The 12,179-nt window shown below is 50.1% G+C and overlaps 1 protein-coding gene and 1 long non-coding RNA gene across 10 annotated transcripts in view; one reads left to right on the top strand and one right to left on the bottom strand.

Moving 5' to 3' along the window:
- The window catches only part of LOC105476237 (kirre like nephrin family adhesion molecule 3), a 579,748-nt gene that overhangs the window by 466,294 nt on the left and 101,275 nt on the right, over positions 1–12,179 (top strand). For all 8 annotated transcript variants that reach the window (XM_011731960.2, XM_011731965.3, XM_011731964.3 and 5 more), the window contains one exon: positions 7,363–7,512. In XM_011731960.2, the coding sequence (XP_011730262.1) occupies positions 7,363–7,512 (150 nt within the window). The remainder of the gene's footprint in view (positions 1–7,362; positions 7,513–12,179) is intronic.
- LOC105476236 (uncharacterized) overlaps positions 1–12,179 on the bottom strand; it is a 227,226-nt gene that overhangs the window by 127,958 nt on the left and 87,089 nt on the right. The gene's annotated exons all lie outside the window — the stretch shown is intronic.

Here is a 12,179-nt window from a genome sequence, read left to right as displayed (position 1 = left end):
GTATGATCTGAATCATGCTGCCCTTGTCTTTCCCATTCCACCTGATGTTGTTCTCATGTCACCAGCAGCCACTGAGCTGGCTTCTTCTCTCCTTCTCTTCTTCCTATCTGCTTGCTTCTCTGGACAGGGGCAGCTTTCCTTAATCCCATAAGAGGCAACTTGCAAGCTCCGGGCTGGGAGAAAGTCGGCAATAAATATCCCCAGCACAAGTATTCTTAAGCCTTTTCCAATTGGTCACTAATAAAAGGCAGACAGTGACATCTGAGCCCTTTCTGCATGGCTGACCCGACACTCCAGGAGACTGTGAAGCCAACTGGGATGAGCAGAAGAGGCAGAGCCAATGGGAGGGCTCACCCACTGTCTCCTGCACCACCCACACAGCTTTCTAATGGGTACAACTTCAGATTTGCAAAGCCTCCGTTCTCAGCTCGGGGACTCCGCAAGACAGGTGCTCCTCTTGTCCCTGTTTTAACAGTCCCAAGCACAGGAAAGACTTATGGATAGTGATGAAAGTAAGAATGACCCTTTGTAAAACACCTGTCTACCAAGACTATTTACATATAAAACCTCTCATGCTCACAGCAGCTTTGCCAGGGAGGTGTGTCCTCCCCATTTTTCAGATAAGGAAACTGAGGCTCAGAAAGGGTGAGGCACTGGCCCCAGATCACACTGCTAGGGACAAGGTCAGAGTTCCTTCCCAGGCCTGACTGACCCTGTGTTCTTCCTACTGTCCAGGACCCAGGCTCCGACAGGTGAGCCATCGGTTGGGTACTCCGGGCAGGTGACGGAGGGTTACCCATCACTCATGGTCTTGCTTATATTTTTTTCCTACCCCAGAATGACATTTCTCCTCCATCACTTTCCCCATATGATGATTCCTCCTCCAGGATGCCTTCTCTGCTTCCTCCCTGCAACTCCCTTGCTTGAAGCAGGACTCTCCTAAACCCCCAAAAAGCTTTATATGACTTCTCTATGAGACCACTTTATCCCTTGTAATCCAGTGACCTGTGGTCAAATGTGACCATCCAAGGCTCTCAGCGAGTTTCACAGAATGTCCTGAGAGCTGAGGGGGGCAGGTAGGGTTTCAGCTGGGCTGCCCACACTCACAGGCATGCAGGCGGGTGTGTGCATGTGTTAGCACCAGGCTCCTTAGAAGCAAGGGCAATCATTTCTGACCTTATATTAGTGACCCTCACTTCCTGTCCAGGTCTGGCTGGGTTTAATCCTAAGGGGAGTGGCCATGTCCCCTCAATCTGCTGCTGGAACAAAGGCCAGGCCAAATGACCAGTGGAGAAAGGGGAGGCAGGGAGTGATCCCACCCTTGAGCTACCTCCTGATTGACTCTGAACTGCCTCCAAGCGTGGATGGGAAGAGAATTGCACAGGGGTCGGGTGCAATGGCTCACACCTGTAATCCCAGCATTTTGGGAGGCTGAGAGTGGGCAGATCACTCGAGGTCGGGAGTTCAAGACCGGCCTGGGCAACATGGTGAAACCCTGTCTCTACTAAAAATACAAAAATTAGCCAGGCATAGTGGTGCACACCTGTAGTCTCAGCTACTCGGGAGGCTGAGGCAGGAGAATCCCTTGAACCCAGGAGGCAGAGGTTGCAGTGAGCTGAGATCATACCATTGCACTCCATCCTGGGCGACAAGAGCAAGACTCCATCTCAAAAATAAATAAAAATAAATGATCTGAGGAGGCTGCCTTGTTGGTGGGGTGAGTACTTGTTTGAGAATCAAAATCTGCGTTTGAGACCCTTGGTTCAACAACCCACATCGGATAGTGGTGAGAAAACAGGGCTGAACCCAGATCACTGGGGTTTGAGTAACACCTGAGCTAACTAAGTGAATTTGCGCAAGTCCCTGCTGTGAGCCTCGATTCATCTATAAAATGTGGGTAATATGGCTAATGTGCATGCCAGAAACAACGTATACGGTCAAAGACCTGGCATCAAGGAAATCTTCCATGAACAGCATTCTTGTTTTCTCCTGTCAAGCCTGATTCCTTGAGACTCCAGCCCACCCTGTGATTTCTCATCTTTCTCCTGTGTGGTGTGCTCTGCATAGTATCTGCCGGGTTAGGAGTTTATAATGCAAAAGCAATTTTCCTGCAGTGACCACCGATCTCAGCGGACCAACAAGAGCAGGCAAACTCTAAGTGCAAAGGCACATGTGACAGACATGTAACCGATGCTCACCCACAGCTGGGAACACAAGACAGAAAAGATAGCTGTGGCCCCTGCCCTCAAGAAGTGTACCCTGTTTCTTCCTTATTTGTTTCATCAGCATCTGACATATAGTAGATGCTCAATAAAGGTTTGGAGAAATTGATGAAGAAGAGGCAAAATGAGAAACTAGAGGGAAGATGAGAAAAAAGAAGATTCCCTGTGGGTCACAGGAGCTGCCTAGGAAGAGAACTGGGCCTTCAATGAAAGGTGGGGTTGCTTAGCAGGAGGGGGCGCCTTGGGCAGGGTCAGGGAGCGAGGTGCATCCCAGGACAATGAAACAGCGAGGAGAACTCGGGGCAGGTGGCCTTAGTGATCAGCCAGCACAGGGGTGCTGTGGAGCTCCCAGGAAGAAAAGGAGCTGGATTTTGGAGATTAGAATCCAGCATGGAAGGTTGGGCGTTGTCCCGGAGAGAGTGGAGAGCCATGAGAGGTCCCACCCTTTAAAAGAGGGGAGCCCTAAAGCAAGTGGTGAACTAAGAAGGAAATCCAGGTTCAGCACATTAATGGATCAGGCAAAGAGAACATTCAGAGTCTGTGGCAAGACCCCAGGCTGGGGCAATGAGAGCTTGAACTTGGGTGGTAGCAGTGGGAACAGAGAGGAAAGGGGAAGTCTGAGAGATGTGCAGCCTGCTGGGCTAGGCTCAGTGATGGTGACACACTCAAAAAAAAGCATGGCACCGGGCGCAGTGGCTCATACCCGTAATCCCAGCACTTTGGGAGGTCGAGGCAGGTGGATCACGAGGTCAGGAGTTCGAGACCAGCCTGGCTAATACAGTGAAACCCCATCTCTACTAAAACTACAAAAATTAGAAGGCATGGTGGCGCGTGCCTGTAGTCCCAGCTACTCAATAGGCTGAGGCAGAAGAATCACTTGAACCCAGGAGGCAAGGGTTGCAGTAAGCGGAGATCGCGCCACTGCACTACAGCCTGGGCAACAGAGTGAGACTCCATCTTAAAAAAAATAATAAAATAAAAATAAAAGTGTGGGATGGGGAGGTTGCACCGACCGCCAAGGCTTTACACCAGGGGAACGTCATCGGGGAAAATGGGAAGCAGAGAAGATGGAAGTCTTGGGCCGGTGGAAGGTGCTAGGTGTGCCACATCTCTACCGAGAGCAGGACCCGAGCCTGGGAGGCACCTACTCTGTGTTCCATCTGAGACCCTCAGGTGTGATGAGGAGGGGGCATAGCTGTGAGCTCCTGGAGGGGTGACCAGGCCTGTTCCCCTGCTCCTCACCAGACAGCACAGTGCCTGCCTCACTGCAGGGTTCAGTCAGTGTGTGTGGAAGAAACAGGTTCTCAGAAGCTCACTGTCTACTTAAGGTACTAACCCAGGAGGTTGCAGAGAATGACCTTGGGTTCACTCGCATTTCACTTCTTTAGAGTAGAAAAGAAAATGAGGAAAATAAAGCAAGTAGAAGCCAGGCACGGTGGCTCATGCCTGTGATCCCAGTACTTTGGGAGTCCGAGGTGGGAGGATCACTTGAGGTCAGAAGTTCAAGACCAGCCAACATGGCCAACATGGTGAAACCCTGTCTCCACTAAAAATACAAAAATTAGCTGGGCATGGTGGTGCACACCTGTAACCCCAGCTACTCAGGAGGCTGAGGCAGGAGAATCGCTTGAACCCGGGAGGTGGAGGTTGCAGTGAGCCAAGATTGCCCCACTGAACTCCAACTTGGGCGACAGAGTGAGACTCAGTCTCAAAAGAAAATAAAGAGTTGGTGGGTGAGGAGTATTCTTCTGGCAATAACTTACAGCCATGGCTCAAAAGCTGTGCTCTGAGGGGCTCTTGAGCCCAAATGAGAGGCCTCAAGATCTGTCAGATGGATGAAAAAAAAGTGGGCTCCATCCCTCCATCTCCACCTTCATCCATGGCACCTCAACTTTTATCCACTCTAGATACTCAGTAACAGTTTAAAATTCATTTAAAAAAAAAAAAACTCATTGGTTTAAAAGAGAAAAGTAATTATAGTGACTTAAATATAATGTGCAAAAATTAAAATTAGACTGAAAAGGGAAATTGTCAGAGTACTGTGTCCCATCCCCAAAAATAATAGTTTGTAAATCATGTCCTTTGGGTGGATTTTTCCTGTGAACTCATCTGCCCTAGAAACAGTCTTTCCATAGAAAAGCTAGTGGATCCAAGCAGACAGAATGTGACAGGCTCTAGGAAGGCTTTTTTTTTTTTTTTTTTTAGACCAAGTCTCACTCTGTCACTCAGGCTGGAGTGCAGTGGGGCGATCTTGGCTCACTGCAACCTGTGGGATTCTACACCTCCAAGCCTGCTCAGATGGCATCAGGCGATGTTCCTCCTCGAAAGGCCCTGTCCTACTCAGCTCCATCCCGTCAGGTTCCTTTCTTGCAGACCCCAGGTCTTATTCCAGGGATCTTGTGCCTGCTGCCACCCCTGACTCTGAGACACCCACCAAAAGGGTCTGTAGCCACTCAGAGTCCACCTCCACGGCCTGCTTTAACTGGGCCCCCCTCCCAGCGTTGCCTTCCTCCAGAGCCTGGTTTCCATGGTGATAGCCCCCTCCTCTCCCTGGGGGCTCCAGCCAGTCCACAATTTACCCTTGGCCCTCAGATGCTTCCTGCACCCCACCTCCCCGGGGGCCCTCACCCAGTACCTCCCACACCTTCCTCCAAGAGGATGCGGGATGGAGAGAGACCGGGACTGTTACCCATTGTGGGTGCTTCCTAATAATGGACATCTCAGAGGGCTCGGGCACTGCTTCATTTAAGGCGCTCTCATTATAACCCCCTCCGCGTCCAGCTGACAACCTGATAATTCTCTCTGATAGCACAATCTTCGGCAGTCACTGCGGCTGTCTTGACTCTGTCCTTCTTGCAAGAAAGATTTTGAGATAAAAGGATGAGCTGTGAAATCATCATTAGAGTAAAAGGAGCCTAGAGAAGGAGCCCTTTCCGCCCACGCCCTCCCTCTCCATGCTTCCCCTCACGCTCCTCCCCTGCTTCCTTCTCTTCCTCTCCCTCACCTTTTCTCTCCCACGTCCTCACTTCACTCCTCTGCTTTCTCTCCAGTTCCTCCCTCCTCTCCTCTTCTCCTCTCTCATCTCTTCCCTCCTTTTCTACCCTGTTTTGGTGCCAGAAACAGTCTAATTACAACAGAGAGCTTGAAGAGACAGAGAGGAAAAAAAAAAAACCCTACCATACATAGCTGATTAAAATGTCCTATGAAATCTAATTTGTAAAGCTCAAATCAGAACAAAAAGTGTTACTCCCACAATTCAAGGCCAATTGGATTTTTAATGAGACTCCTCAGAGACCCTGCCAAGCTCTCATCAGGTTGTGAACTCGGCCACCTTCCTGCCTGCCCCCAGCTCTCCACCGTGAAACTCACCCCTCCTTCTGGGGAGCCTCCACCCCAAGCTCTGCTGCCATCCAGGCTCCCCTGGGTTGATACACACCAAGTGTCCCCCTCTTGGGGTCATCTGTTGCTGAGAGCTCAGTCCTAGGTGTGGCCCAAGCCTGGGGCTTTTTGTCCCCAAGATGGGCAGTAGCCAGTGTCCAGGACCTCTGTGGCTGCCCCTGACTCTCCCAGGTCGGGGAGGAGAGGCCACAGCATCAGCAGCTGGCGTGCCAGGTTCCATTTTGCCTCAATCAGGTCTGGGTCTGAAGAGCAGGAGGTAGGATAAAGGAAAAAGGGAGGGCTTGGAATGCAGATGGGCCCCTGCTGAAACCCCCGCTCTACCACTCATTAGCTGTGTGACCTTGGGCAGGTTACTGTGCCTCTCTGATCCTGGTTTCTTTGTTGTAAAATGGGGCTATTTCTGCTCTGAAGTATAATTAAGTGGATCACAGGAGAAGGGGTTGTGTGAAGCACTGGTCGTATTGTGGGCCAGATGCTCAGTGAATGTCAGCGTCCCATATGTCCATTCAACTGTGGACTCCCAGGAGACACAGATCACATCACACCTCCTCATCAGCAACTCCTTCCAAGGCCAGGCATGAGGATCTGCACATAGTGTATGTAGCTCAGTAGAAGACAGCATGGTCTTTGGAGCCAGAAAGACTTGGATTCACAGCACCCCCCACCCCCACTCCCACTAGACAGTTCCCTGGGCAATTCAGTTAACCCTGAGCCTCCGTTTCCTAAAGCCCTGTAAAATGGGGTTGACAATGCCCCATATAAGTGTTGCCACAGTGATAACTAGAGTCAGGGCATGTGCTGTATTTGGTGAGCAATTCACAAGCACAACTCCCATTACTATTTTTCACCTCCCTGTGCCTCATTCCCCCATCTGGAAAATGGGGATAAAAATGGTGCTTACTGTTTTTAGGTTGTTATGAGGATGAAAATATTAATGAACTAATATTTTAAAGCCTCAAAATAGAGCATGGCATCTTAAAAGCATTGTGGGTGGGTTTGTTTAATAAAATACTGTCAACTGACTCTCTTTGATGGTTCTGGCCATCTCATTTTGATGTGGCATGGTGTTCCTAATGATTTTTTCCCAAGTGATTGTGAGGCTGGAGTAAGGTCTGCTGCGGAAAAGAAACGGACAGGGAGGACATGGTGGGACAGCACACCCCCTCAGCATGCCTCCTGCCACACTGCACCACCACCCACCCCTCTGAACTTGGCTCTCAGCCCACCCCAGGAGCCAATGAAACAACAAAATGATTTCCTGAATTCTCAGGTTTAACCAAAGCCACACCACCCTCCATCGCCCACCTTCTTAACACACAGCCACCACAGAATGCTTCTAGCTAGAGGTCTCTCTCTCTCTCTCCTGTTTCTGCCCTGTGGAACTGTGTGCCCAGCACATGGCATTAAGTAGGAGCTCACCAATGCATGGGAAGTGGCACATCCCAACGGTGGAAGGAGATGGCCCATAGGGAGCTGGGGTGTGGCTAGACCAGTCCATGTGTTAGGGACTCATGGGCAGAGGGGCTGGAGCTGGAAGCCAGCTCCTCACAGGAGGGCATAGAGCTGGGGCTGAGACCAGTTAGGAAGTTCTACCAGACCCCCAGCAGAAAAGCCAGGTGATTCAGGAGGCTCAGTCTCCTGGGCCAGCCCTGCTCTGCTGCTCTGCTTCCATAGCTGGAGGGGAGCCTTCTCACCCCTGCAGCCAGCAGGTAACTGACCGTTGTGTTTGTCTCCTTCCCAGGTCAAGTCTATTCCTTCAGCCAGCAGCCCCAGGACCAAGTGGTGGTGTCGGGACAGCCAGTGACGCTACTGTGCGCCATCCCTGAATACGATGGCTTTGTTCTGTGGATCAAGGACGGCTTGGCTCTGGGTGTGGGCAGGGACCTCTCAAGTGAGTACCTCCAGACCTCCTGGGGCGGGCCTGGGGCTGTCACTCCCTTACTAACCCATCCGCCTTCCTAGGGAGCACCCATCTTCACAGGCATCTGGGTATCAAATCTCCAGCTTTCACTGCAACTCCTCAGGCAGGATGAGGTTAGACAAGCACTGCACCCAGCATCCCTAGACTCTGAGGGCCTCGGATGTGCATAATGAACCATGAGCAAACCCTCAGTCTAGCGGTGGGTCCTAACCTAACTCGACAATGCCCTCGAGCATCTACTCCAAAGTCAAACATGATTCATGTAAAGTCCAGTTTCCAGAAATCAAGTGTTCCTGTGTCTTGGCCCAAGATGCACCCCCGCATTTATTAAGGCATGATTATTAAGAAAATACAAGTCACAACCTGGTTCTTCCAGGCTTCTCACCCATTAAAGGGAACCAAGTAAACTGAAAATTCACAAAGACACCTGGTTGATCTTAGGAGCTATCACAAGATGGGAAGAAAATGCAGGAAGTATTAAAAATAAATTTCAAACCATGTTCGGCTTGGGCAGGCTGGTGTTCAGCAAAGCTACCCTGGGGCAGGCAGTGAGGGTTCCGGTGGTTGTTGATGGCTGACATGTGAACTCACTGGCCAGTGCCGACAACAGATCATTTGTTAACTATTGTGAATAGCGACCCAGTAAGACTATACAGATGCTTTTCCAATCCATCCTCTTCCCTGGAGAAAAAAACAATGGCTCCTGCCCCTGGTCACACACCCTTCAGCTATCATTATTCTGTCCTGCAGGTAGGCAGTGGTTGTTTGTTAGGCTTGGCATACACAGTAAAATTCAGAAGGAGTGACCCCTGGGTGTCATTCCCCTGGGATTTGGGAAGAGCTGAGGGTGGAGGAGGAGAGAAAAATATTATTCAACTGAGAAGAAACTTTGCGTCTCGCGTGGTGTACGCCTGCAGGAAAATAAAAATCGAAGTGTACTCAGGAACATGATGGCTGGGAAATTAATATTTTAAAATGTGAGTTATGTCTTGCCAAAAATGTATATTGAAACATTATAGCAATGGTCAATAGCAGGCACAAGGTTTGAATGCTGCAGCCCAGCTGAGCATGGATAAAATACACAAAAATATCTCCAAAATATACTGTGCTGCCATAAAGTTTAACTGTTATGGGAACCAGTCAATTTCAGAGACTCCGAACGCCTTTACCCTAGAGAAACTCGGGGAGTGATACAACCTTCCCAAACTAGAATAGTTGGTGCACTGGATGGCTCTGAGTTGGGGTGAGCACTGCCGCTAGTTAAGGAGGTTGTCTGAGGTCGCTGTCAGTGGGTCTCCAACTTCCATCAGGGACTGGGGTCTTGTTGGGTCAGTGGCCAAGAGGAGGCTCAGGTCAGCAGGGATGGTGCATAGGGTGGTCATCCCAGCACGGATAACTGACTCTCTAGCATCCAGTGGCATGAAGGGCTTTCTGGGATCCAGGACTGGTACCTGCTCAGGGCTGCAGGACAACAGCCTCTGACGAACTGGGGCCTGTGTCCTCTCCAGCTTGACTTGGTTTGCCTCTCCGTACAGAGCCAACGACCTCAAACTCCTGATAAAATACTTGCCCTGTATGTTATCACTTGTCCCAAAAACAGCATCATGGCAATCATGACAGATACTTACATGCTCAATTAACTCTGCTCGCTTGCCTGATGTGGAAACAGGCAGGACAGCCCTCAACTCAATTCAGCAAGTACTTGTAGAGCACTTAACACTGCGAAAGCTCTCTTACAGGGAAACTGAGGCCCAGGGTTGTGGGATTTCAGCCTGCTACATCTCTGTCCTCTCCCACTGTAACCGTGTGGCCCCCCCTGAATCTCCCAGAAATGACACCCTCCCTGAAGTCCTAAATGTTTTTCTAGTCGCCGAAGCTGGAAAAAAGAGTCAAAGAAAATGATTTATAAACGCACTTCCTCATATTGATAGAACATTTTTCTTCTAAGAAGCTCAAGTACTTCACAGACATTATCTCATAAATCTACAGTGATCCGGAGGGAGAAAAGAAGGATTTTCCCGTTTGTTGGACAGGTAAACAAAGTCACAACTGAGAAAGAAATTGACTCAACTCTATAACCAATCCCAGTGCATGAGACCTACCTGTTAAACCCAAAGGGCCCAGATACGCTGTATGCTCTCCCTTCTAAAGATGAAGACCTGTGTGGCCACCTGACCTCATGACTTACCTTTCTCTTCATTTAAATTGGCATTTATAGACCACTTACAATGTGCCAGGCACTTTACATAGATTATCCTATTTAACCTTCACCATAACCTTATAAGGTACTGGTATTGTCCCCATAAAATGGGGACTGGCACATAGTAAGTAGTCTATGAGGCACAAAGAAGTTAAAGTAACTCACCCAAGACAGCAGAGCTAGGAAGTGATCCAGCTGGCACTGGAACCCAGGCAACTCGACTGCAGAACCCAGACTCTAAGTAATTTTGCTTCCTTTGGGAGTAGCAAGAGAGAGTAATGATACTGTGGAAGGAGCTAGAACTTTCTCAGAATCCATGCTTCCGAGTCTGTTTTTCAAAGATGCTGCCAGTCCTTGGGATAGCATCACAGCTCGCTGCCTAATTAGGCAAATACAAACCAACCCATCACTGATGTTTTCAGCAGCTCGTGAGAGCAAAATCCTGCTGTTGATAGCTTGCAAGACAACAAAAACAGAAGCTCCAGCCAAAATGCCTGCAGGAGACCAGAGACTAATCACAGGATAGTGGGATCCAGAGGCTGGGCTGGAGGGGCTGGGGGTGGCCAGGCAGCTACAACGAAGGCAGCAGCAGCAGGGAGAGGATAGGGCTAGAACCCATTTCCAGCCCCTCTCCTGGCCCTCGGAGGAAGACAGCTTAACTCACCTGGGCTCCTTCCCAAAGCCCGGCAGAAGGCAGGAAGTGTGGGCAAGAGGAGAGGCCGTGCTCTCAGGGGTGCAGCTGAGGCCTTGTGAGCTTTTCTGGCCAGGCCTGCACAGCAGGGGATGACAGGGCCATTTTATTGCATGATGAGGATGGGAGCCATGAAGACATGAGTCTGAAGGGCCCTGCTGCACAGGAAGCACTCCAGAGCATGGCTGGCAGAGGATCATCACGGCTACCTCCCCCGACCAGGAACGAGTGCTGGTGGCCCCTTGTCCAGCCCACCCCCAAGGAGACCTGCCCCACCTCCAGAAGACGCTTCACTTATGATGGTGAGAGGGGCCTTCAAGCTCATCTAGCCTGATCTTTCACCTTGTGTAAAAATCACCTCTGCAACATTCCTGAGAGGCGATCATCCAACCTCTGCTTGAATACAGCCAGTGATGGGGACCTCACTACCGTCTCTGGCAGCCCAGATCCTTGTTGGATACCTCAAATACTTGAGAATATTCTAACGTATCCCGCCCCCCACCACATGTTAATTCTGCCTGTTGGTGCTAGCGTCGCCCTTGGGAGCTCAGGAACACATCTAACCCACACGAGAGACTGTTTGAAATACTTGAGGCAAGCTCTTGCAGGTCTCCCTGTCTGTCTTTGTTTCTGTCTCTCACTAGCTTAAGCCCTCATCTTCTCTTTAAAAGGCTGAATGTGTCCCATCTCATTCTCCCACAGCACCTGTCTGAGAACACTCCCTGTGCTCGTGAGCGTCCTTCAAAAGGAGGAGCAGTCTGGGGCTGCCAGAGGGGAGTGGAAGCTGAGGGCAGCCTCTGAGGAGAGAAGGGAATGAGGACAGAGATGAAGAATGGCGGGGATTGGGGTGCAGTTGTAAATCCACACAGTGAGGGACTCAGGGGAGGGCAGAGCTCGGTGAGGAGATGGATGGAAAGTGGATCCTACTGGGAGAAAGTAGGGAGGTTTAGGTCCTGAGACCCAGGAAAAAGAGGATCTGCCCAACGTGGCCAGCCACGACTTCAGTCGGCATTTATTTTCAACCCTACACAGCAGCAGGAGCGCTGATTAATGATTTATATTCTCAAACTTTTATTTATCTCTTATTCATTGCCCATGGTACAAGGGGCCCCCAATTCTGAAGTGTCCTGAGCACTTAAGTGCGTCACCAGGCCCTGGGGTTTGTGGCGGGACATGAGGAATGATGAGACGGGGCCACTGTGGCTCCAAGTGACCCGAGGTTCCTAGACACTGGGAGGGTGGGCCTAGATTTCTACTTCCTGTCCGTCCTGAAACGAAACTTTTTGCAGAGTCACTCTTGATCCTTTTCTAAATATTTCTCTTTTTCCTTCCTTCTCTCTCTGACTGTCTTCTCTCTGTAATTCTCAGCCTGGGTCTCTCTGTCTGTCTCTCTCTCTCTCCACTCTATCTTATCAAAATGCATGTCTGCTCGGTAGACCACAGTGCTGAGCCCACCACTTTCCAGAATAATAACCCAGCGGTGTCTGTCCACACTTAGCGTTTCCATCTCTTCTCCCTCTTTCCTCTCTAACAGTGGCTCCTCTGATTTTCCTGAACTTGAAACCAACAAGACCCTTACATGGCCGGGCATGGTGGCTCATGCCTATAATCCTAGAACTTTGGGAGGTTGAGGAGGGAGAACTGCCTAAGTCCAGGAGTTCAAGACCAGCCAGGGTGACATAGTGAGATCCCATCTCTACAAAAGATTAAAAAAAAAAAAAAAAATTAGCCAACGTGGTGGTGCAT

This window comes from Macaca nemestrina, chromosome 12, assembly GCF_043159975.1.
Source record: "Macaca nemestrina isolate mMacNem1 chromosome 12, mMacNem.hap1, whole genome shotgun sequence".
NCBI classification, from domain to species: Eukaryota; Metazoa; Chordata; class Mammalia; order Primates; family Cercopithecidae; genus Macaca; species Macaca nemestrina.
Note: the sequence above shows the minus strand (reverse complement) of the source record. Positions and strands in the feature narration are given on the sequence as shown.